Source organism: Homarus americanus, unplaced genomic scaffold, assembly GCF_018991925.1.
Source record: "Homarus americanus isolate GMGI-L3 unplaced genomic scaffold, GMGI_Hamer_2.0 scaffold30768, whole genome shotgun sequence".
In the NCBI taxonomy this organism is placed as follows: domain Eukaryota; kingdom Metazoa; phylum Arthropoda; class Malacostraca; order Decapoda; family Nephropidae; genus Homarus; species Homarus americanus.
The window spans coordinates 750985-777500 of record NW_024746690.1 but is presented as its reverse complement, the minus strand read 5'-3'; the positions used below and the strand labels follow the sequence as shown (position 1 = coordinate 777500).

The 26516-nt window shown below is 43.0% G+C and overlaps 1 protein-coding gene across 14 annotated transcripts in view; it reads right to left on the bottom strand.

Annotated features, from left to right (window-relative positions):
• The window catches only part of LOC121879414 (tyrosine-protein phosphatase non-receptor type 9-like), a 105868-nt gene extending 83742 nt beyond the window's left edge, over positions 1–22126 (bottom strand). For 3 of the 14 annotated variants that reach the window (XM_042386060.1, XM_042386057.1, XM_042386058.1), the window contains exon 1: positions 22061–22111. In XM_042386060.1, the coding sequence (XP_042241994.1) occupies positions 22061–22093 (33 nt within the window). In that variant the 5' untranslated portion in view covers positions 22094–22111. Of the gene's footprint in view, positions 1–2933; positions 3217–5478; positions 5506–22060 lie in introns of those variants that run through there. The other 11 variants (XM_042386066.1, XM_042386067.1, XM_042386052.1 and 8 more) reach the window with 8 other exon arrangements.
• Positions 22127–26516: the final 4390 nt, after the last annotated feature.

The following is a 26516-nucleotide window of genomic DNA, read 5'->3' as shown; positions in this document are numbered from 1 at the left end:
AAGTGAGTTTTGGTCACACACACACACACACACACACACATATTGACACGCCCACATACCTAACCGTAACTGACATCACCATCACCACCACTATACCATTAACATCACTATCCCAACACCACCTCCACCCATATCCAAGTCACGACACCACTACCTAACCTAACCTAAACAAGGACCAGCGACGTAGTGCCAAGATAAGAACGAAGTGCCAAGTGCCAACCAAGACACAGCTGACAGTGAGAGGTGGAAAAACAAGTAGCACTCGAGATCAGGTGCCAAATAACAAGTTACATAAGGAGGCAGAAGGTGGGAGTGGTGAGAGAAGAGAGAGAGAGAGAGAGAGAAGCATCCATGGAGCTAACCAACGCAGCTGGTGAGTCGAAACCAAACTCCAGCCCTGACTTAACACTGCACAACCCCACACTAACAAACATCGTAGGACAGTGTGGGTGCAATGGGTGATAGTTGTGGACAAAGATTGGGTGTAAATGTAGGTGTAAATGAGTGTAGACGTTCCGGAAAGTTGTGGTGTAAGAGAAAAAAAAAAAAAAAACAAACACACACACACACACACACACACACACACACACACACACACACACACACACACACACACACACACACACACACTAGTTATTACAGTTTACGGACGTATATACAGACGAATGGACGCACGAACGCAAGAACGGACGCCTAAAACATAGCAACGGGTGAAGAAAACAGAAAGACGGACGGACAGACGGAAAAAACCACCAGAATACAAATGAATAAACAAAATAAAGAAAACAAATACTGAATGGATAATAAGTCTTCATTGCCGTAATAAAATAATTGTTTAAAAGTTATCACCAAAATTAAAGAAAGTAGAAGATGTCGCTCTACAAAAGGCGGGAGTCTCTTCCCTATACTGTCATGAGATACTTTCCGTGCCCTCCCACTACCACCTACTTTCACTACTTTCCATTACTGTCTCTGTCACGACACCCACCCACCCACTCACCTAGTCTCTCTCTCTCCCTCTCTGCTTGTATCCAGGACACTAGCAGGAAGTGGAGTGTGTGTGTGTGTGTGTGTGTGTGTGTTTGACAGCATGGAACAAAAACATATTCACACACAAGAAAGAGAGAGAGTTTCTCTCTGTGTCACTTGTACACCAACCTGACCTTCCTATACCCCCCCGACAACCATTCTTCTTCTTCCTCATCTTGTTCCACTTTTTTCTCTTCGCTTGTTCTCCTTTCTCTGCACGCCGTACATCCTGTTTCTTCCCCCTCTCCCTCCTTCTTCTTCTTCTTCCTGGTCATAATCGTGTTCCTTCCAGCGAGCAGAGGATAATCGTGACAGGGGAGGAAGGGAGGAGGAAGGGAGGAGGAGGAGGAGGAGGAGGAGGAGGAGGAGGAGGAGGAGGAGGAGGGTATAGTGACCAGGCGCATGACTCACTTCCTATGCATGTTACAAAATCACAGGGTAGAGTATATACCTACAAAATTGCAATCTCTCTCTCTCTCTCTCTCTTCTCTCTCTCTCTCTCTCTTTTCTGTTCAGTCGGACATGGATCTCTCAAATAATGCCCCCCCCCCCTCTTGCCCCGACTGCTGACCTGATGGACAAGGCACCTCATCTCAAACACTGGGGACATCACTTAGCCCTCAAACACTGGGGACATCACTCAGCCCTCAAACACTGGGGACATCACTCAGCCCTCAAACACTGGGGACATCATTCAGCCCTCAAACACTGGGGCATCATTCAGCCCTCATACACAGGGGACATCACTCAGCCCTCAAACACAGGGGGACATCACTCAGCCCTCAAACACAGGGGACATCACTCAGCCCTCAAACACGGGGGACATCACTCAGCCCTCAAACACAGGGGACATCACTCAGCCCTCAAACACAGGGGACATCACTCAGCCCTCAAACACAGGGACATCACTCAGCCCTCAAACACAGGGGACATCACTCAGCCCTCAAACATAGGGGACATCACCCAGCCCTCAAACACAACTTCCAACACCAACATACATAAGAACATAACTCTTGACACGAACCACAACACTACTCCACCATCCAGGCCAGAAGTGATCAGAGAGCGAACCATTATTATCACCACGGTGCAGTTATAACGTGACGAGAAAGCTAACGTAAATAATCATACCTCTACCAACACAGACACACACACACACATACATTAAGATGAGGAATTGCTAGTAGAGGCAGACGTGAGACAACCCGGGAGGTGAGTGTGTGGTGGTGGTGTGTGTGTGTGTGTGTGTGTGTGTGTGTGTGTGTGTGTGTGTGTGTGTGTGTGTGTGTGTGTGTGTGTGTGTGTGTGTGTGTGTGTGTGTGTGTGTGTGTGTGTGTGTGTGGTGTGTGTGTGTGTGTGTGTGTGCTAACGACATATAAAACACTGCAGACAAGGGGAGGAGCTGGGGGAAGACGCATACATATCACCCAGACCAAACTGTGGACAATAATGACAGGACACAAGGGTAGTGAGGGGAGGGTGAGGGGTAGCGAGGGTGAGGAGGAACACACACACACACACACACACTACTAAATATACACCTAAAACATAAAAAAAAAGGAAATCAATGAATAAAACACGAAGAGAAGACACTGCCTCGCCGGTGTGGTGTAATGGCAGAGGTCAAGGGGGTGAACCACCTAATGCACGAGCGGGAAAGTTAGGAAAGCTTACCTGGTGGTGAAGGAGGGAGGGGTCAGGTACTGATGCTGAGGGGTGAGAGTACATGAAACTGGTGGAGGAGATGGACATGGTGGTGCGAGAGAAAAGAAGAGGGAACGAAGGAGAAGAATGGAGGAAAAGGTAGGTTGGGTTGGTAGGAGTGTGATAGTGGTACACAGGGAGTTACCTCATCTACATACCCGACCCTGAGACGATACTCCTCCGCCCCCCCTAATACTCACCTGGGAGAGAGAGTGAAGGCTGCAGACGTAGAGGTGCTGCTGATGATGATGATGATGATGATAGTGACGATGATGATGATGTATACGAGAGTTCCTTCACTTTCACATCAAGTTTATTTTCACACTTTAAAAATCTCTCAAGCACTATATACGGTCCGCCTCAATTATATACGAGTATATTATGAGACATCCCACGTACATATACAGTGTAGGATCTCGGTGCACAGTGTCCTTGAGAGTGAGGCATAAAAACCGTAGGATATTTACCCTGCTGTATCCCCCCCTGCAATATAAATGAATGAGACGGTGAACAGGCAAGATACCCACCCTCCCTCCCACACAGCCCGGCCAGCACAGGAACAAGGTGTGGCTGGCCAGGTGTGTGTGTGTGTGTGTGTGTGTGTGTGTGTGTCTGTGTGTGTGTGTCTGTGTGTGTGTGTCTGTGTGTGTGTCTGTATGTGTGTCTGTGTGTGTGTGTGAAAGAGAGAATGACGACGAGTGGAGAGAAAGAGCGCTGCCCTAGAGGACCTGCCCGCCACCACCACAGGCCTATATCAGCTAAGGTCATGAGAGGCAGGGCAGGGCAGGGCAGGGCAGGGCAGGGCAGGGCAGGGCAGGGCAGGGCAGGGCAGGGCGAAGCAACACAGCACAGCACGCTGGTAACACTGCCACTTAATAATGTAGGTGACTTGCACAATGGCTAACAGTGTTCCCGGGGGGCCTGTCTGGACCATCTTGCTCTCCCTCCCTCTCCTCCTCCTCGTCACTCCTCCCTCCTCCTCCCCATCAACCTCCTCCCCTCCCTCTCCCATCGCTTCCCTCCACTCCCTCCCTCTCCTCCCCATCTTACTCACTCCCTCCCCTCTCACTCCCCGTCAACCTCCTCCTCCCTCTCCTCCCCGTCAACCTCCCTTTCCTCCTCCTCCCGTCAACCTCACTCCCTCCCTCTCCTCCCCATCAACCTCACTCCCTCCCTCTCCTCCCCACCATCAACCCCTCCTCCTCCCTCCCTCTCTCCTCCCCGTCAACAGCACTCACTCCCTCCCTCTCACTCCCCGTCAACCTCCTCCCTCCCTCATGGATCTCTGTGTTTCCAGAGCCAGCAACGCCTCCACCCCCACACACACAACGCTTGTCAGGAGAGAAAACAAACGAAATTCTATAATTATATCAAATAACAACACTTGACACCTTACGCCATTGGGGCTATTATTTTCTTTGTATTTTTCTTCTTTTCTTTTCTTATTTCTGTTCGTCAATATTCGGTTTATACTTCATCTTCGGGTTAGGGATAAACTCATTGGTCCTGCAACACTCTTTAGCTGAGGACAGGTAGAGGAGTACACATGTGCCGTACCTTGGGTGTAGATTGGTGTGGCTCTATACACAAGTGTCCAAGGGTGTGGCCAGGCTATGTTGGTGCCTTGCTGTATCAATACCTCAACACCCCCCCTTCCTCACATTACCAATTAAGAGAGCTGGAAAGGACCGGAAACTCATACACAGTACACACACAGTCTCCTTCACCACACGCCTCGCCGGCCCTCACCACACGCCTCGCTAGCCCTCACCACACGCCTCGCCAGCCATCACCACACGCCACTAACACACTCACTTCCCCCACCCCTCCAACCAATCACCTCTAAGACACAATTCCTCTCATCACACACACACGCACACTTAACACCCCAACAAACACACACACTCAACACACACTTAACACACACCACCCCAACACACACACACACAGACACGCTCAGCAACCGCAACTTCAACATACTCCCCTCACACACACACACACACGATGCCGGTAGTCTCAGTGAGTGACACATGAGCCTCCTCCGGTCTCTCAGAGGGAAGGCAAAGCTCGATGACTCTCTTTTAATGTCCCGTCTATTGTAACACACACACACACACACACACACACACACACACACACAGTGGTATGATACGAGGGCGTCTTGTATGGTACCCAGGAGGCCACCGCAGAGTTCATGACAAGTTCCAACACCATACGCAGAGTTCATGACAAGTTCCAACACCATACGCAGAGTTCATGACAAGTTTCAACACCATACGCAGAGTTCATGACAAGTTCCAACACCGTACGCAGAGTTCATGACAAGTTTCAACACCATACGCAGAGTTCATGACAAGTTCAAACACCGTACGCAGAGTTCATGACAAGTTTCAACACCATACGCAGAGTTCATGACAAGTTCAAACACCATACGCAGAGTTCATGACAAGTTCAAACACCGTACCCAGAGTTCATGACAAGTTCCAATGCCATACGCAGAGTTCATGACAAGTTCAAACACCGTACGCAGAGTTCATGACAAGTTTCAACACCATACGCAGAGTTCATGACAAGTTTCAACACCATACGCAGAGTTCATGACAAGTTTCAACACCATACGTAGAGTTCACGACACGTTCCAACACCATACACTGAGAACAAGGGCAGGGGTGGCAGGTGACCTCAGTTTAGTGGAAGGTGATGAAGGAACAACTCGAGCTACAGCAGGAGGAAGAGGAGCTATACCTCGGGCGCTGCCTTAGTCCACCCCGGCCTGTCACCAACTGCCGGGCCGGGCCGCTCAACCAACCAACCACCACCGCCGCTCCTATCCGCTCACACACATACACACGGATGGTCCCACGATCCTAAACGCTCATGTACGCCATAACACAAACATGTACACAGAGAAAACACAGACACACACACACACACACACGAGGAAACAAATATCGATCCCTTACTGTAAACAACAATACTGTCCCGTCCTGTCCTGTCCTGTCCCGTCCCGTCCCGTCCCGTCCCGTCCCGTCCTGTTCTGTTCTGTTCTAACCTGACCCAATCACACGCCTGTTTCCCCATCTTATCCCTAAAGTTATTAAGTTAAGTTAGATGTAAGGTTAAGGAAGGTCGGTTAGGTTTGATTAGGTCAGTTATGTGATATGATTTAGTTCGGTGATGTGGTTAGGTTAGGTTGAGTGAGACATTATAAAAAAATTCGTCAGGAAACCTTAACATTAGTCCTGCCTCGTAGCAAGTGAGTCACACCATCGATTTCTGTGGAGCGTGGGCGGTGAGGAAACGTTAGAGCTGGCAACGTTTTCTATGGGAGAAGGGGGAGAAAGGGGTGGAAAGGGGGGGAGGGATGGGTGGAAGGAAAGAGGGGGAGAAAGGGGGGAGGAGGGAGGAGCGCACGGGTCGATCTGGACTGCGCTTTCGGTAATAGCGCAGGTTAAATCGATGTGACCAGGTGTTGAGACCATGACCTATTATTAAGGTAAAGGTCAATACATACCTGACAACCCCCCCCCTACACCTAACCTAACCTAACCTAACCTAACCTACCTTAACCTAACCTAATATATCCTATCCTAAGCTTGACCTAGGAAAAAAACTCTCCGGGAACGCTCAGAATGCTGGCCGGGGAATTGAACGTTGCCCACCGAGTACAGGTATGAACACTGACCAGAGAAACGTTGGAGAGAATGTTGAACAAAAAAAAAACGTTCTGTACGGGAGAGGAACGTTGGTGGGGAAATTATGATGGTGGTGGTGGGTGACATTCTCCACATTCCTAGATACCCCCACACACATCCCTCCCCCCCACCTCCCTTGACTCTCTCTTGTTCTCATACCACCATGCCTACCTCTCCTCAGGCTCTCAACTGTGCCTCTCCTCCTTCCAGTAGCCTAAATTGTTTATGTATGAATGTGTATGGATGTGTGTCCGTATGGATGTGTGTCCGTATGGATGTGTGTCCGTATGTGTGTGTGTGTGTGTGTGTGTGAACGAACCATCTAACACACCGCGTGGGTTGGGTCCATCATACACCAGTTAAAGTGATCGCTGGGGTACCAATTCCCAGATAACTGCACCTGGGAGAGAAATTTACCCGAGGCTGTACAGTAAATAATGACCTTGATCCTCACGACGTCTATCCGAGTGTTTACGACAGTTGACCGGACGTCGCGTCTCCCATCTGGTACTGTAATACTGGACGTAACGTGGCACAATACCGGACGTTAGACTACCGGACGTAACGTGGCACAATACCGGACGTTAGACTACAGACTACCGGACGTAACGTGGCACAATACCGGACGTTAGACTACAGACTACCGGACGTAACGTGGCACACTACCGGACGTTAGACTACCGGACGTAACGTGGCACATTACCGGACGCTAGATGGCACCAACTAGGGCACACAGATAATGATTGCGTCGTTTGTTTAAGCATCACAGTGAACAAAACAGTAAAACAGCCACAGTTCTATCCTAGGGTATTATATCTTGTACAGTACGTAATAATGATAATGATGATGATGATGATGATGATAATAATAATAATAATAATAATAATAATAATAATAATAATAATAATAATAATAATAATAATAATAATAACTTTCCTTGGGTGAGGCTCAGTAACACACCCACCACAAAAGTATAAACACAACAGAGAAAAAATCCATTACGATTGAGCTAGTCACATGTGAGGGTGTGGCAGGGAGTGAGTGTGGCTGTGGCAGGGAAGGAGGGTGGCTGTGGCAGGGAGTGAGTGTGGCAGTGGCAGGGAAGGAGGGTGGCTGTGGCAGGGAGAGAGGGTGGCTGTGGCAGGGAGAGAGGGTGGCTGTGGCAGGGAGAGAGGGTGGCTGTGGCAGGGAGAGGTGTGGCTGTGGTGGGGTGTGGCTGTGGCAGGGAGAGAGGTGGCTGTGGCAGGGAGAGAGGTGTGGCTGTGGCAGGGAGAGAGTGTGGCTGTGTGGCAGGGAAGGAGGGTGGCTGTGTGGGGAAGGGTGAGTAAAGGGGTGTGTGGCAGGGGGTGAGTGTGACAGTGGCAGGGAAGGAGTGAGGGTGTGGCAGGGGAGTGGTGTGCCTGTAGCAGGGAGGGAGGGATGTAAGAACCACTCAGCACACAGGACAGGAGGCTGAATTGAAGTAGAGGAGGGACTCACAGTACCACCATTCATGGCACCCACCACCACCCACCTAGCCATCACTACCACCAACACTACCACCAACACAACCACCACCCCACCACCACCAACACCCACCAACACAACCACCACCACCCCACACCACCACCCACCACAACCACCATCACTACCACCAGCACAACCACCACCACCCCACTACCACCACCTACAGCCACCATCACTACCTGCCCCACAACCACTACCACCACCACAACCACCATCACTACCACCAACACCCACCAACACAACCACCACCACCCCACTACCACCACCACCCACCACCACCCACCACAACCACCCACCACAACCACCAACACCACTAAAACTCACCACAACCACCCACCAAACACTACTACCTCCACCACCACCTACCACAACCACTACCACCAACACTAACCACCACCACCCACACCTCAACATGACACTATTCTAGACACATCATCTCTTTAAACACAAACCTTGATACAAAGAATGACCACGAGTCTAATACAATATACTCTAACTTACATCTCCACACGACACGGCGGCCCCAGACACCAAGCTCAGTGGGCTCTTTTAATGAGTGGAAACCAATAAGGGACGGACAAACACACGAACACACAAACAATACAAAGCATATGCAGTATCTCTCTCTCTCTCTCTCTCTCTCTCTCTCTCTCTCTCTCTCTCTCTCTCTCTCCACACACACAGGTAGACGGAGAGAGAGAGGAAGTCGAGGCAGTTCACCAGCAGGTATAACGACCCACCTGGATAAACAGAAGGCCGAGGAGAGGTGAGAGGAAAGGACGGCGAGAGGGGATGGAGGAGAGATGAGGAAGGATGTGGGAGGAGAATGAGGGTTGAGGAAAGGAGTAAGAGGAAGGAGTTTGGGGAATAAAGGAGGAGGAGGAGAAGGATGAATGGGAAAAAAGATGAGAAAACCTAAAGATGAAGAGAATAATGAAGAGGAGTGAGGAAGAGGAGTGGAGGAAGAGTGAGGAAGGATGCTCTTGTTCATTGTAGGCGTCTTCGGAGAGCCCATTCATTCATTCAGTCAGGTAGTGAGCAGGCGCAGGTCCACCATCACCTCACCTCTCCCTCCTCCTTCTTCAGTTGCTTAATTATCTCCAAGAAAATAAACTCCTGTCGTATCCACCCTGCCACTTACCCTATACCCTGCACCACACCACACCCTGCTCTATACCACACCCTGCTCTATACCACACCCTGCACCACACCACACCCTGCCCTATACCACACCCTGCTCACACAATCTCTGACTATCACCAGTCTCTCTCTCTCTCTCTCTCTCTCTCTCTCTCTCTCTCTCTCTCTCTCTCTCTCCCTCATCCACGAGTGTCCTTTCCTGTAGAGGCCCCAAAATGACCACCATACCCTCCCATCACACACACACTACCAGACCAGCGTACGGTACCAGCTACAACACACCGTCCAATAATTCACAGGACTCGGCCACACAGTGCAGGTGAGCTAATAATAACCTTGTCAACGGGAAGGGGAGAGGACCCGCGCCATCTACCTGCACGTCAACACAACACAAAGGTAAACAAACGCCATGAGCCATTGAGGAATACGGCTCACCTGTCTCTTATTACACCTGATCAGACGTTCAGGTGAGGCACTGACACGCTAACACCTGTCCAACCAACACCACTTATACTACTTACAGTGCTAATAAACAGCTACTACTACAACACAGGTGGGCAACAGTTAGGCACAAATGACTACAGAGGTAACACAAGAGTGACGTCAACACGGTAAAAGGAACCACAAGTCGTCTGTGTGGCCCAGGTGGCTCACACACCTGGTAAACACTTCAAAAATGGACTATGATCCTCCTCGTCAGCGTGTGGTGGGGGTGCAGTGAACGGGCTGGGGACGTAGGAGAATTACAAAGCCACTCATTATATAAACGATAATTCTGACTTATGTTTATCAAGCTTTCCTTAACGACGACGGCTTAAATCAACAAGTCTGCATCACCCCCCAGCTTTTTTAAACCTAATGATTAAAACACCCAAACGCTACCTGGGGGGATAGGTTAGGGTGCTTAACCATCAGTTGAAGTAAGCTGGGGTGACTAATCTTCAGGTGATCAACGAGCCTTATTTATATTTACACGGCTTCACATCACCTGCTCCGAATGTGACGTAAGAGGAAGGTAAGTAGCGGTGGTGAGAGGCGATACACACCCGTTAACTACTGTCTTCACCGTAAATGACTTCCGTGGCCCAACAACAAAGCCGGACACACACACACACCTGTGCTCCCGTGGTGACCACACCTGGGAATAATGACCAGCGTCTCAGACTCTCTCTCTCTCTCCACCACAGTCATCACCGCCACCGCCTGGAATACCATTATCACCACCACCTCCTACACCACTACCACCTACACCACTAACCACTACAACCCCCAACACTACCACCATCACCACTACCACCATCACCACTACCACAATTAACAAACTCCACGACTGGGTGTAAAAATAACACCCCTCAACACCCCCTCTCCAACACCTCCCCTCACACAGGCCATTATAAAACACGATAATTCTCAGCCCTCCAAAAAGTAAACAACAGATGGCCAAGTACTGCGTAATTTCCAGGTGGACGAAATAAATACCTGTGTTTTCTTCCTACCTGGACAAAATGAGGCGACAGAACTATTAGGGTTAGGTTAGGTTAGGGTGATTAAAATCTTATGAGTAGAGTAGGGTAGAGTAGGGATAAATTAAAGTAGAGTAGAGACATTCACTGCACCCCCACTTCCTGGACCGTGAAATTGGACAAAAATAAATATAAATCCAATATTTTTTGTCCCGACACTTCTAATATAACAAGTAGAGTTCGGCCATTTGTCAGGTAGAGTTTTTATATGTACCCTTCTCCCTCCCTCCTGCCCTACCCCTCTCTTGTTCCTCCTGCCCTCCTGCCCTACCCTCTCTTGTTCCTCCCCTGCCCTCCTGCCCCGCCCATCCCCCGAAAAAAAATACCTGAGCGTTAATTACCAGGTGAGTGCTAGATACAAGGTTTGGGTTAGTTTTGGTGTAAAGTGCACTACTTGTCGTGTGTGTGTGTGTGTGTGTGTGTGTGTGTGTAATATACATTGCTTTGTGTATATAACTACAACAACATGATTACAGTTGGGTGTTGTGTTCCTGCGGTGTACAACCCTACGAGTAAAGACACGGTTGTAGGTGTGAAAATCAACAACTCCCAATTATAGGGAGTTATTGTTAAATTTGAAGTGGTTACTATAATCGAAAGTTGGTCTGTGTTAAATGTCGTGAAGATCTTATAATTAAAAGTTGTTGTTGTGGTTACGGGGGATCTCCACACATAGGACACATAAGAGGTAAGGTAAGTGGTAGTGAAGGTCCCAAGTACTGCCCACCATCACACGGGTAGGAGGTTCGCTTATTGGTCCACGAGGAAGTAAGTTAACCTAAAGCAACACACACAGACACACACTTCATCAACAACAATCAGCTGTTACCTTTTCCAGCGTGATCCCTGTGCCGATATGACAACAACAAAGGGAGGCGGCCAATACAAAACCTCCCTCATTTTGTCACCAACTACTGATTGGTTTATTAAGGGCTAGTGGGCGTTACCTGACCTACTCTCACTGGACACCCCCACCCCGCCCTTACTCCTCTAAAATCAACATACATCATCTGAAGAACGTTAAAAAAAAAAGACGATCGAAATGCTTGCGTAAATCCATCCATTAATTTCCTACAACGAAAAACTACTGTCAATATAACTCTCATCATTGTCCTCACTATAAATATACATACCTTTGATCTTAATTAATTACTCAGGTGAAAGAGAGATTGTAATTACCTGTACTAGTGCATTCAAAAAATCAACTAATAAGATAGATAAATAATAAACTAACTTTCCGTACCACACTCAACGCATCAATGAAGCGGGGGGGGGGTGATTGTTGACATATCTTAACTTTTTGTATTCTGTAACCAATCTATTGTTTTGGGCAAGGTCGGCTGATGGTCGTAGGGTACATTACTAACCTCTTCCCTAACTACATTAAAATCACTACAAAACACAGTCATTATATCATTAACATTTCATTATTACGGATACAAAAATGATCATCCGGAATCCAATCTTTACATCAGTACCGTTTTATGATCATATAATAAATAGAGCAAAAAATAAACAACTCATTCTGGAAACAATCAACGGAAACGTCACTCACAGACAAAAATAAAGTATAAATATAGCAGATCCATATATAGCGGCGGGGAAAAATAATAAAATAAATAAATTGGACTGGGGGCTTGGCAATGCTCCATCAAGGTGTGTACGGGCGTCACCCCAGGCTTATTGCTCTCTCTCTCTCTCTCTCTCTCTCTCTCTCTCTCTCTGTCGTCGGGAGCTGGAGTGGGTGATGGCTGTCTCTCCCTCCTCCCCTTCCTCCTGGTCCTCTCCTATACTTAAACCTCATCTATGGTACTCCTCCTCTCCCTCCCATTTACCCCTCCTTCAAGAGTTGTTCATCCTACACCCCCTCCTCCTTATCTCTCTACTCCTTTACTCTCCCCCCTCTTAACCTCTGACCCCCCCCACCCAAGATGAGGGACGGGGAGGGCAAGGGGGGTGTGGCTTGCGGAAGTGGTGGGTGTGCCCGTCCCTGCAGGATAGGCGAGACTCTGGAAGGCGTCGTCACTGTCTGAATGAACGTTAAGGGGATATCAGAGAGACCAGCTAGCCAGCCACACCACCTCTGACTCACAAGCACGGGTCACCCACCGGGAGTCCAGAGGGAAGGGCAAGTGGGTACGTCTGAGGAAGGGCACGAGGAGGAGGGAGGGGCCAGTGGGTACGACTGAGGAAGGGCAGGAGGAGGAGGAGCCAAGGGGTACGTTTAGGACAGGAGGAACAGAAGAGAAAGGCCTGTGGGTACCTTTGGAACAGCAGAAGGGCGAGGGAGGTGTTCAGAGGAGATCCCCTTCCAGTATCACCCCCACCTCTCACCCATCCGTCACGCCCCCCCCCCCTCCTCAAGCAACAGCCTATATGCACATCACACCGTGTACGAACATACCCAAATGACTTGTGACATACTCTGTAGCGACACAGGAGTGGGGGTACACACACATACATATACATACATACATACATACATACAAACAAACACACTAAGGTGGGTTGGGTAAGCGAAGGCGGATCAACTGTTACCTAATAAGAACTCAGAGACCAGCTGGAGGAAATAATCTTAACGTGACGTCACCTCCCCTTTTCCCTCTCCACTACCCTCCCCCTGCACTCTTTTCCTCCTTTTCTCCCCTACCTAGAACCCCCCTTTCCTCTAGTATAGGCTTGGCAGGATACAACACATATAAATTGGTTGAATTAGTAGCCCCCCGGCTCTCTCTCTCTCTCTCTCTCTCTTGTTCAAAGTTATTAAAAAAGGTATTATACGTTTTCTATGGCCGTCCTAATTTCCACAAACGTTCGAGGTGATCAGGTTATTTTTTTCCAGAAACGTTTACGGAGGTCGCCAATGGCCAAACGTACACAAACTATTAACCGAGTCTCGTGCAGTACGTAAATCTATTTCATTATACATTGACACGTGAACCACTTCCTCCTCCTTCCTCCAACTTCTTTTTCTTCCCCTTCCTTCATCTCCCTCCTCCCTTCCTTCCTTATCAACTATTTTACCTCACTTAACCCTCCTCTCACTATCCCCCTCCTCCTCTTCTAGTCTCTTACCTACTGTCTCTCCCTGTCCCCCTTCCACCTACTTCTCTCTCACCCTCTCCACTTACTTCTCCCTCATCTCCTCCTCCAGCACCACAGGAAGCGACGCCTAACAATCACTGCCTCAAAAGGTATTAACATCCTCACCAAGAAAAACACGACCACTGGCTGGATCATCAAGCCAGAATCGGTCACCACCTCCACAGATGTTACTCCTGTACTATTATTACTACTACCAGGTTTAGTCTTTAGTTTAGTACTGAAATTGTACTTCCATGAGACCTAGTACCGTACTTTCGCTTTATTACAGTATTATTATTATTATTATTATTATTATTATTATTATTATTACTGCCAGGATGTCATGGTAGAACCGACCCTCCTTCCATTGGTTGGTGAAATCTTCCAACACAGGACTTCAAACACATCTAACGAAGCCCGTGTGGACGTCAGTGCTCGAGGATTCTGGACGCGGGGACAGCAAGCTTTCTTTGACATCAGGATTTTTGATCCCATGGCCGCATGTCACCGTAACCTAGCTCTCGATGCTGCACATAGGAGGAACGAGAACGACAAGAGAAGGGCATATGGGGAGAGAATTCAAAACGTTGATCAAGGCAACTTCACTTCACAACCTCTGGTGGGATGGGACCAAGTGCAAGATGTTTCTACGCCAGACTCGCGGAGGTGATCTCCGAACAGAAGCAGCAGCCCAGAAGTTACGTTACAGCCTGGATGAGATGTCGACTGTCTTTCTCTCTCCTTCGGTCGGCTTTGCTCTGCCTCAGGGGAACGAGAGCTTCTGCCCCAATTCCGACAACTGCTGCAGATATCGACTATGAGGCTACAGTCACTGAATGCCGCATAGATCTGCGGCTCAACTAATTCAACACAGATAGCATAGCTACTTATGTATTAGGATATTTAATATTAAGGTAATAAAATGGTGGCGAAGGTGTGGCTATTGGGGGAGGCTGGAGGCCATTAAAAAAAAATAAATAAAATAGTAGTAGTAGTAGTAGTTGTTGTTATTATTATTATTATTGTTGTCATCATATTTATTCAAAGGTGTGACGTCATCTACTACATTCATGACCCATGGCAGTGACGTTTTCTGTAACTCCACCATTCAAGACAACAGATGACACGACAGAGGGCCTCCCTAAACGAGCACACGAATACAGTTTTACTAAAGAAAATCCCACCAAACATCCCAGCAGCTAAGATTTGGTTTATACAGTGTCTACAAGTTACAGTGTTGATGACTGTTATGGTGTTGTGTTAGGTTAGGTTCCTTTTTTCTGATTTTAAATACAGTAATAAGAAGCATTATTTGTGATGGTCTTAAGGCTAGCCACCGCCAGCTTAATTCCTCTTTAGATTAACCATACTTATGCTAACCTAACCTAACCAACCTTCCCCCAAGTAGAGTGTCAGGGTAGTTAAATTTTCTAGTGAAATTGCTTAGGTTGTCTGATCTTCAGGTGTGTGTGAGTGTGTGTGTCTAATGTGTGTTTTGATCACTGAATGACATTATATATATAACATTCACTTTTAATTTAGGAATGACTTAACAACTTACAGTATACAGGGGTACTGTACTATTTTTACTAATAACATAATATAATTATTCATTAAAAATAACCAAATACAGCAGTATACAGTACAGTATGTTCATTACAGTAATTATCATATTAGCCTCCTAATGCTAACAAGACATTTTAATAACTCTAATGCCTATATCATTACTGCCAATTAAAGATATACTGTAGTACTGTAATAGGTGATTAATCCCAATGAGGTGAGGATAACATAATTTGGTTACAACTAGCTATAGCGACTAACATTGGTGAAAATCCTATCTTGAACACACGTGAGTTAGGACAAATTCATTAAAATCCTCTACCAGTTGGGCTTCCTTAAATACTAGTCTTCACCCTTATATTATGTTCTATCATAATAAGTCAAACACCCATAAATAAAAAAACCACCCATTTTCATTTAGAGAAAAAAAATTAAAACAATTAGTTGGTAAAGAGTTTTTCAATCACTATCACGTAACAGAAATGTTATTACAGTACGTACAGTACAAACTCCGCTAAAAAAAATTGCAAATATTATAATCATCAATACAAAAAAAAATATTAATCCTGGTTTTACAATTGATGACTAAGCTCTCAGCCCGGCAGCTCCAGTAATGCATTCAATAATTCATGTTGTCAGGACCCAGGCATTGTACTGTGCATTGACTGTGACTTCAGCTTAAAATGAGTGATTCCTCCCCATTGTCCTCTCATACTCATTTCATATACTGTAATGTACTTCTCTATTTGTCAATGATCAAATAGTTCAACTCCAAAAAAGGGGACCTGTAGACACAAAGTTCCAGGAAAACTCTTCAGAAAAATCAAGTGACTAAGAACTTCTTACCTGTACTAAGCTTCTACCCTAGCCTTGAGAAAATCAATGGCTAAAATAATAAGCAGTATTCTCAGATTACATCAAGATACTTCCCTTCATCCCAATCATTCCCTTTAAGATCAGCTGTCAAGGTAAACTTATCAAATATTTGAACTGAATACTGTACTGTGGTTAACAATCTGTCATAAAAGCAGTTATGTAGAAAATAACTGCTACAAGAACCCATTTCAAAGTCAACTCACAAGTAAGATTCAGATGAAAAATACCACACAACCAACACTAAACTCTGCCCACAGAAGTGGAGCCCTAAAGCAGATTCCTAGAATTAAGGCATCACAAAAATCTTACTTACAGGATGAGAACCAAAGTCAAGGAACTTAAAATTTTGGACTGCACTACACAACAAAAAATCCTTTTTCTACCTACTGAAAATATGGTAATGCATCTTCTGAGTCAGCAGCAGAAGAGATGATTCCTCATCCTCCTATACAAACTTACACAGCCTAATCTCATCCCTAACCTTCACTAGCAATCTCCATTAACAGGATACAGCCAAAGGACTTGACTCTGGAAACTTCTTCAACAGTGACTGAGAAAACAAATCTAATTACTAATTTCCAACCATAACAGTGCACCATGAGTCAATACCTGATACAAGCACTGTGTCCAGTCCACAGAATCCTACACCCAATGTGTACTGTACTGTAAAGTTATATCTAGGTCAGAAGATGATGTTTCTCCTTTGCTCCAGGGAAACACTTTTTTCAGACTCTGCCCCAGGCTCAACTGTGGTCTCAAGAAATCCCAAAAGAATTAATTCGTCCACTCCCACATAACTACTAGGTAACACAGTCTTAACATCTCTAAGCTAAAACTATGGGCATGAATCCATTCTCAACTCTCAACCAAGAAGTACAAAGATAAAAGTTATGTAGAAGGGGTCTGTGATCCACAAAAAGAAAAATGATAAAGTTTATCACAACAGGCATTCACAGAGGTCACAGCAATGCAAGTGACAGCAACTACCAATATCATAAATCAGACATCTTGCATGGTTCACCAGAGTGTACAGCAATGACTCACTCCCTCAAGCTGTAAGAGACTTAATCAATGACTCAACTGAAAAATATGCTTTGTATACTCATGGACCAAACAGTTCAGCCTTACTACTGTTAAGCAAAGTCAATATTATACAGTGTACTCAAAATGATCACAAGAACTCTTATATGAACCAAAAACAAAATCCACTGACTAATTTCCTTGCAAATGAAAACACACGAAGAACTTGTTTTGACCCCCGACCCCCCCCCCCCAAAAAGCAATTCAGTTAAAATGGGAAATACCCGTACAATACTGTACAGAACTGTACGTATATCCTTTGTGAATCATGTAGGTGTTGCCTTGGACCAGGTCCACAGTAAGTGAATCACACCAGGATGCTGCCTGTACTGTAACTGGAGGAAACAGCTCAGACTTACAGGTAACAGAATTACAGACTTAACTGCTCTCTCTGAATGACCCAATCCAGCCACCAATCCCCCATAACAATTCTAACATGTCTAATATATAACAATCTCTCAAAGGAAATATTATGAGCAAGTTAATAAAATTCCAAATTGAAAAAATCCTCATTAGTAATGTACAGAACAGAACAGTACTTGTAATTCTATTTCAGGTATAACCAGGGTACTATTGCCTTATCTTGAGCCACACTACATCCAATATTAAACAAACTACCCAAAGATAACTGAGCTATGCACTGTTCTCCCAGACAAGGTGCTGGGTTGTGTTGGTTCAGCACCAAACAAACCCACTAACTTTAAACTGGGTCATTGCATTTACAGGGGCATAAAAACTTTTGCAACAAGAAAAAACAAAGCAGCAATTATTTTTCACTAATTACTAATACTGTACTGTATTTACAACTGCAAGGCCCTGACCAAAATTTATGAAAGTGTTAAAAACATGAGAAAAATGTGCAGAGCATTCAACAGTAGATGGCAGTAAGCTGGGAGCTAACAGAAATGGTTGCAACAGGAGGTATGATATGTAAAATTAACTCCCAGCCACTGTGGTGGGTGTATCTTGGTCCTGACCCTTGGGAGCACTACTCAAGTCACCAAGCTAAGGCATTACAATACGTCATAAATTATACAGCACTGTACTTATTCTATAATAAGTTTTTCCTACAAAGTACAGTTGACATTTTGGTATACAGTACAGTACGGTATGTACTATGTAGCCATTAACCACCTTTAATTATTAAGTACTGCACATGTACCTTATTTTTCTGCATATACATTTTATATTTAGCCCAAACACCTCAGTAATTATATTCAACCACAAGACTAAATCAGCACCACCCAGATTCATTCCTTCTGTCAATACTTACTCAGGACTTTCATTACTGTACAGTATTAATTACCCACCAACCAAACTAACCAATTCAGCCAACATCTGTTTGAAACCTTAAGAAACATTCAAATAACATTTATTAATTTAATCACTAAAGTCCCTGTGATCAAACCTGTTTTTTAATAATTTATGGCATGAGCCACAGACCCACTAATATAGTACTACAGTATTGTACCATCAAATCCTCCTTAGGTCCTTCTGTCACAATGTTTAGTCAAAATCTTGTTTACTTGGTCATTTGCAACTGTTTTGTAGTCTCAAAATTAAATTAATGTAACATCCATCTGATAAAACAGTGTGCACTCATGGTGGAAATTATTTTGTCCTCATCCCAGTATTTAAATTATCCTTATCTCTTTGCAGATAAGATTATATCACATTGCAAATAATACCTGTATCTGTTGTGTACAATAAAACTTCCTTTTGTATGTTCTACTATCACTAAATGTAATCACTGGTTCAAACACTGTTTTCTATGCCTGTATACGTACAGTATTAACTACAGTACATATTGTACTGTATTTAGTATGGTATACTGAAGAACAGTCTAGTTATACAGTACTGTACGGGGTTCTTTACTATGCTCTCTACATGCACAATTCATATATCAGCCTTCTAAAACTGCTACTTATATTTCAGGAGAATTCTGTAAGACACATGCTAATGAGCCAATCGGTGGCAAATGGGATAAAAGTAAAAAGTATAAGTACCATACAATGATTTTTCTGAATAAAACAGAACTGGATTGAAATTAACAGCCATTCCTGAACACCGTGCTCATGTGATCCCTACTGAGATTTTACAGAAAAAACACAGAGCACTGCTAACCTTAAGCATACGGTATATTACTCAGTGGTTCAATCTGTTAAAATCATAGACACAGTATTGTACTATAATAAATCAATAGGTACTGTACTGTAATAAATCATAGGTACTGTACTATAATAAATCATAGGTACTGTACTATAATAAATCATAGGTACTGTACTATAATAAATCATAGGTACTGTACTATAATAATAAATCACAGGTACAGTAATACTTTATAACTCAGTGATATGTCAACATTTAACTCCATCACAGCTCATTTATTATTTCATTTGGTTAAGGGCAGATAATTTTATTCAGCAAAGACCCTCATTCTAAAAGGGTTAAAAGCATTAACAGCACAGGGGCCATGGTCTATTTGCCGTTTCAGAAGTTAGTTCAAATTCACCCCCCACCACAGGATTTGGATTCTATGCATTGAACCATAAAATTCTATTAAACTCCCAGAGCTGATCCCAAAAAGTTCAAAATGTTTAAGTTTTTCTTTTTTTCTTCTTTTTGGCATAAATATAATGATTGATGTATACGTGGTAAAGACAATTTTAATATGAATGCAAGAGAACAAAATGCCCTAAAATTCAATAAGCTTAATACCATGAGGAGACAAATGGAGATCAAATTATCGGATATGAATGAAATTGCAAAGTCTTAAAACCATGACTTATTTACATTCATAGATGTACTGTATGTATGTACAAGAAACAACAACAATAACAATAGTAACAATAATAATAATATTGTAATAATAATAATAATAATAATAATAATAATAATAATAATAATAATAATAATAATAATAATATCTACAGTATTCAGTAAAATCACCATACAAGTTTACAATTGGTTTGTCATATGTACTATATACAATGCAGGTCCAGTCACTCAGAAAATTACCTATACAAAATTATGTGGAAAAAATATGCCAACAAACGAAGGATTTGGGCAGCCCTACTGAGATAACAGGAATTGCAGTGTTCATTCTGAAATTCATCGACCCCCCCCCCCCAAGTAGATAGTTTTTTGAGTGACTGTAAATATATGGTGTAGCTAGATTGACTGTTCACTTTGCAGGTGCTGAAGTTTCCAATGTACTGGACCTAAACAGTGTAGGTATATTGTGTACATAGACCTTACAGGTGTACAGTTTCCAATATACAGTACTGTACCTAGATATTCAGTGCAGGTATACAACAACAGCAAGCAGTAAGACAATTCAACGAAGAATAACAGACAAAGCCATCAGATGCTTACAGGTATAGCTACAGTATTTCACAATTTCTACGCCTATCCAGACTGAGGTCTATCTTCACTACGAAACTATCCTAAATGTAATTATTCTACTATCCTGAGTGTACTGGTAATTATCCAGAATAAGTGACTATCCAAACTGTATAACTATGCTAACTATATTTACTGTATCCAAATTGTATAACTATGCAGACTGTTTAACTATTCTGTCCTAACTGCTGTAGTAACTACTCTGTAACTATCCCTATTCTATAACTATCCTACCTAATTATCCTAAAAAACTATTCAAGTTGTGTAACTACATGAGTGAAGATGAATTAAATTTTGAAAAGTGAAACAATAGTCATTACAGTACTATTAAATCAGATACATTTGTTGATATCTAATGTAGGTCTTGTATTTCACACAGTCAATGGTTTTCCTTCAATAATGCAAATTAAAAGAGATTTACAGTCAAGGTAATCGAGAGTTCTTTATGTGCTTATCACAAAAACATTATGAAGGAGAGCTTATATAGGATTAATGTACTTAGTTCATATCATTTCATCACTTATCAATATACTAGCCATTTGGGCAATCTTATAGTAACGTACCCTTTTCTTTATCAATGAATATATTTATTATACATTAAATACCTTAGTTTCTTGGCAGGGGACACAAAGCAGTATACTGTATACATTTTTTTAATTTCATTTTATCCATTGTTATTAAACTTTTGTTGGGTAAAAAATATAAGGATAGAGGCAATGTTTCGTTTCTTCAAATTGAATTTTGTTAATAATTCTTGTTCCCTAAACAATAATCCAAATAAATATTGTCTTGATATCACCCAAAAATAGTTCAGCATGTGTAGAACAAATCTATGTGATATAACGTCATACAATATATATACATATATATATATATATATATATATATATATATATATATATATATATATATATATATATATATATATATATATATATATATATATATATATACCAGTATGTTTATGTACATAGTGAACCACTGTGAACTTGTAATAGAGTTCATACTGAATATCTACCTATATATTAAATAATGTGATGAGAGGCAAGACAGGTGATAACACTGACCTCCTCCTCCTCCTCGCAGACATAACCAACACCTCTGCAACTGGCAACAGAGCATCATAGCAACAAGTTGAAGGGGTTTATTCAACACGGCTTTAACTCACTTTTAACTAAACAAATATCCTTATTCTCGAAGATTTTATACACTGTGTGTATGACAATAACTACCGAGCGGATGACAGGTCCTGTCTGACAGCGAGATGACATTAGTTTGACAAAATTCGGCTCAATAATACCATGGAAGAAGCCCCAGAGCGATCAGACCACCAGCCACCTTGGTCCGTGTCCTCCCTCGCGCCCTCCCCTTGACCCTCCTATCCATCTCTTGACCTCAAATAACCATTGTTATGCTCATACATCCTTCACATGGTTCCAAGAGATGTGAGGTACTTACCAATTCTTCCTCAGGATGGAGATTTGCTGCCATTTTGGACCATCCTGTCGACGGAACTATAAACAGCTGAGCATCACCAGACGCTCAAACATGCACGTTTTCTCTTGGCCTTCGAGGGTAACTACAGCTATCCTTGACGTCCATAGCTATTTGTCGAAGGTTCCAGGATATTACTTACTTTACTTAACGCCTTCGTCACTTGTCAGTTTACTCGCAGGTCAAACAATTGTTTATTCCTTAAACTCTCATCGTTAATACTTAACAGTTACTAAACATGAATTGGTTCATAAAAGTACATGAACATACGCCAATCTGAACATGAAAAAGTTGACACTTATTGCTGCCATTCTAGGATAAGTTCGTTTGACATTTCATATCAATTTTCATTTAATTTTGTTACTTTACTATGTAAATTTATAACTGATCATAACTATAGACGCAATTGTGATTCACTACACAATACGAAATGCTAGTATGCAATATGCAAAGTATTTGTAGCACAAAATTTCAGTGTCTTCTGTAACACTGTAGTGGATTCCTCCCCTACAAACGCTGTTTGTCGCTGAGTAGCCGACCCCGCGAATTCCCCAGTGCATGCCTCGTGGTCTGGGTCAACCAGCGCCGCCTTTCATGACGGAGGTCAACTATTAAGCCACGCCTACCTCCGCTATATAAGACCTGACCTCGTGGTGACCTACCTCTCTTTCTACCAACACCAACCAGCAAGCAACACCTCCTCCTCCTCCTGCCTGGCGGCCCTCGCTCCCGCCGGCGAGCATGGCGACCCACAAGCTGGTCCTCCTCTGAGCACCCTCACCAACCAGCTCTCTCTACTCAACGCTTGTAACCACGCTGCCTTCCCAGCACCAAGCTGCACTGCACATCCAATACAACATGTATACAGAGAGCACATTGTGAGTTTCCTTTCTCCCTCCCATCCTGAGTGTGAACCAAATATCTCACAACCCCACAACACTACTCTAAATTTTTAGATAAGGACCTATTGTAGTTGCAGACTGAAATAGGCAGCTAAATATATTGAAGGTATTCAAACATTGCACAGTGCATTGTGTAGTCATAATTGTACTAAGACAGTTCAGACATACACATATTGGGGTCGCCTTTAGATTAAACACCCCAACTTATTTCACTTGAAGATTAACCATCCTAACTCTACCTGGGGGTTTGATTAGGAAGGTTAGTTTAAAGGTAAAATAGGTTGGGGGTGTCGTATATTCAGGTGATTCCAAATATTGTACATACAGTGCAGGAATACAGACATATTACATACAGTATAGTGTAGGCATATAAATAATGGTAATCAGTGAATCAACTTAAGGATAGCCCAAGAAAACTTTAAAACTTAACCGCTGGTGTACATAAGGTGATCTATCTACGCCCATTTCATGAACTCCAGTTTCGCTGAAGCTGATAAATACTATGAATACTAAAAAAAAATAGTAAATTAATTATCTTAAATGAAAATTTTTATTATGTTAAAAACATTAATTTTGTTCTATAATACGTTTATTAAACAGGCACAGTTATACATAACAAATACTAAAAAAAATTGCACATCTGCAGTACTGTAATGAACAAGAGATCCTTATTGTTAATGTTCTTCGCTGAATCGTTATAAAGAAGTATTAACAATAACAAGCATATACATAGATAAAGAGACACAGGCACGTCAACATTATGTCATACATGTGAATAAAACCTAACACATTTCCTGTACTATATTTGGACAGTCCAAAACATCATCTTGGACAGTCTGGTTGCTCCCCATCTGGGTACTTTCATCAAGGACAACAAAAAATAACCTAATGTTGTTTACAACATATTCGGTCTCGCTTAGTTCTGCACGCACTGCTGACCTGTCAACAGTGCGTGCCCAGGACTTGTTAGTGGCAAAGGATGTTGAATGTATTGTACTTGAATAATACTAATGATGGTCAAGTATTGGCACGTTCACTCGTCAAGCATGGATTTTTAGTCAATAAATTAATTAGAATTATTAAATCCAAGACGGCGGCAAACTGAGAACAAGACTACAGTACATAATTCACACGACGTATACTGGTATTTCCAGTATATCTCGCAAGACAGGATATAACCCCTGATATAAAACTCTCGCGAGGACACTCGTGAGAAGGGTGTTATCTACTGCACTGTGACACCACCAAACATTACACGTTTCCCGACTCTTGTTTCCTCCTCCATGTGCTAACACTGGATAAACCAACCGTCCAAACGGCTGGTAAGCTGCTAAATGGTGAAAATTATGAAGAAAAAAAAAACATTAGTAAATTACAAATTCGTTTGCATTCCTATGGTCTGCCCCATGATAACGTTCTCCAAAAGTGAGGTGATCCCCTGCTTGGTGTAGAGTATACTGTCATTCCGTCTGGTTCAGAGATACCTATGTATGCTATATAGATTGATAGTTGATTCAGAACGTGCAAAGGAGGGTCCCAAAACTAGTGCCTGCACTCCATCATCTCAGGTATCAAGGAAGATTAGAACAATTGCAGTTGCCTAGCTTACTATATTATAGACAGGCAAGGGGTGATTTAAATGAAGTTTAAAAACACCTCAAAAGGCATTACTCAGTCGAGTATTCTTACCTGGAACTGGCAGAAGCCCAGGTCACAACCTCAGGTTAAAGAAGCCATAAGTACAGCAAAATGTTAGGGCAAACTTTTTTGGAAGAGCTGTAAACTCTTGGAATAGCCTGCCAGAGAGTGCTGTTACTACACCGAGTGTGAGCTCGTACTGCATAAGACTCACTAGACTTGATCAACACTGAAACAGGTTTCAGGTACAGTACATTCTAGACTCTAGAATTTAGAGCCAGTACTAGCCATCGGTGTGTGACAATGACTGACCGTCCAAGCGGCCGATTAGCAGCGGAAAGGTTAAAGTAAAATATAATCATTAGCGTGCAGAAACCTGAAAGATATCCTATGCGATAGTGCTACACTGCAGTAAAAAATTCGAAACTTGTGTTTCCGTGCCTATTGACGCAGAAACATTAATGTTTACGGACCGCAATTAGTACTCGTTGACGATATACTTATGTGTTAAAAGAAGAAAGTTGTGATAGTGTTCGTTCTATACCTTATTCCTACGATAGGTATTAATAAGGGAGAGGAACGAAATCTCTTCTGGAGCATAAGGAGGGTAGTTGAGGTACCCAAGTGCAGGCACCAGTCTGGTGGCCCTCTTTTGAACATTTTCAATCAACTGACAGTCCCTAGTATATCTTCTTATAAGACCTAATAATTTATTTGCCTGATTTACCTTCTTCTCGCAATGGCCCGAGAACTTCAACTCATTGTCAACATACACACCTAGGTCCTTCTCACATTCAGTCTCAAGTAGTGCAGTTTCTTCATCCTGTTAGGACATATGTAATGTACATTTCCCCGAATTACGTACCCTTCCAGTTTGATTTTCAGCCTAAAATTGCTTATTATCTATCTATCTATCTATCTACACTGTTTCTATAAGTCCCAATAATTTTATAATGTAATTTAAAGAGTATAGTAATATTTGATTTTTATATGTTATTGCTAAAACATGGTATACTGGATTCACAGCTCCTGCTTTTGTGTTCACAGCTATGATAAAGTTGAAGGTAACTCGCAAGTTCCCAACAGTTATTTATTTCACCCCTACATTACCAGCCGTGTTTTCGATTTTTTTCTTCGTATCTGGTCAAAGGACAATATATGTGCGAGTATATTTTTACCATTTTTTTATCACACACAGTGCACTTGGTAGACTTTAGATATTAGATAACAAGTAGATATCGTTATAGGGAAGTACAAATATTTACAGTTATGTACCCTTATGTAACTGTCACATACTGTATGTAGTTGGTGCCCAGGTCCAGTCAATAGTAACTAAGGTGGGAGAGTAAGGGCGGACACCTGTGCACCAGGTGTGCATGTGCTGATTAGTTAATGTTTACTTATTAATGGTAATTCACATATCCCAGATTCTTGGATGCCTCTTCAGAGTCTTCATCTAATATTATCGATGTACCAAATGATAAAGTGCATAAATGCACTATGAAATCAACTTGAAATCATTAGCATAGGTTATTTAGATCCAGGTGGTTTATGGTTCTTGTTAGAAATGTAAAAGTAAAAAGATGAAAGCTGTATGCAGCATATCCAGCTTTTTAGCAAAGATGGATTACGATAGGTGTGTGTAGCAACATCTTAAATTTAAGACACTTGCAGTAGCGGATCCCATATTCTTTTCAAAATGAGGAAATAGATTTAAATGTTTTCCCAAAATAAATAAGTATCATTTAGGGATTATCCCCCTTCACAAACCTTGGGTTATTTTGGGGAATTTTTGGTTTTCATGAGAAGTTTAATGTGAAATTATGAATGCTTTAATTCATCTACAGTTACAAGTAAGGTTGCAATACGCTTACGTCGAC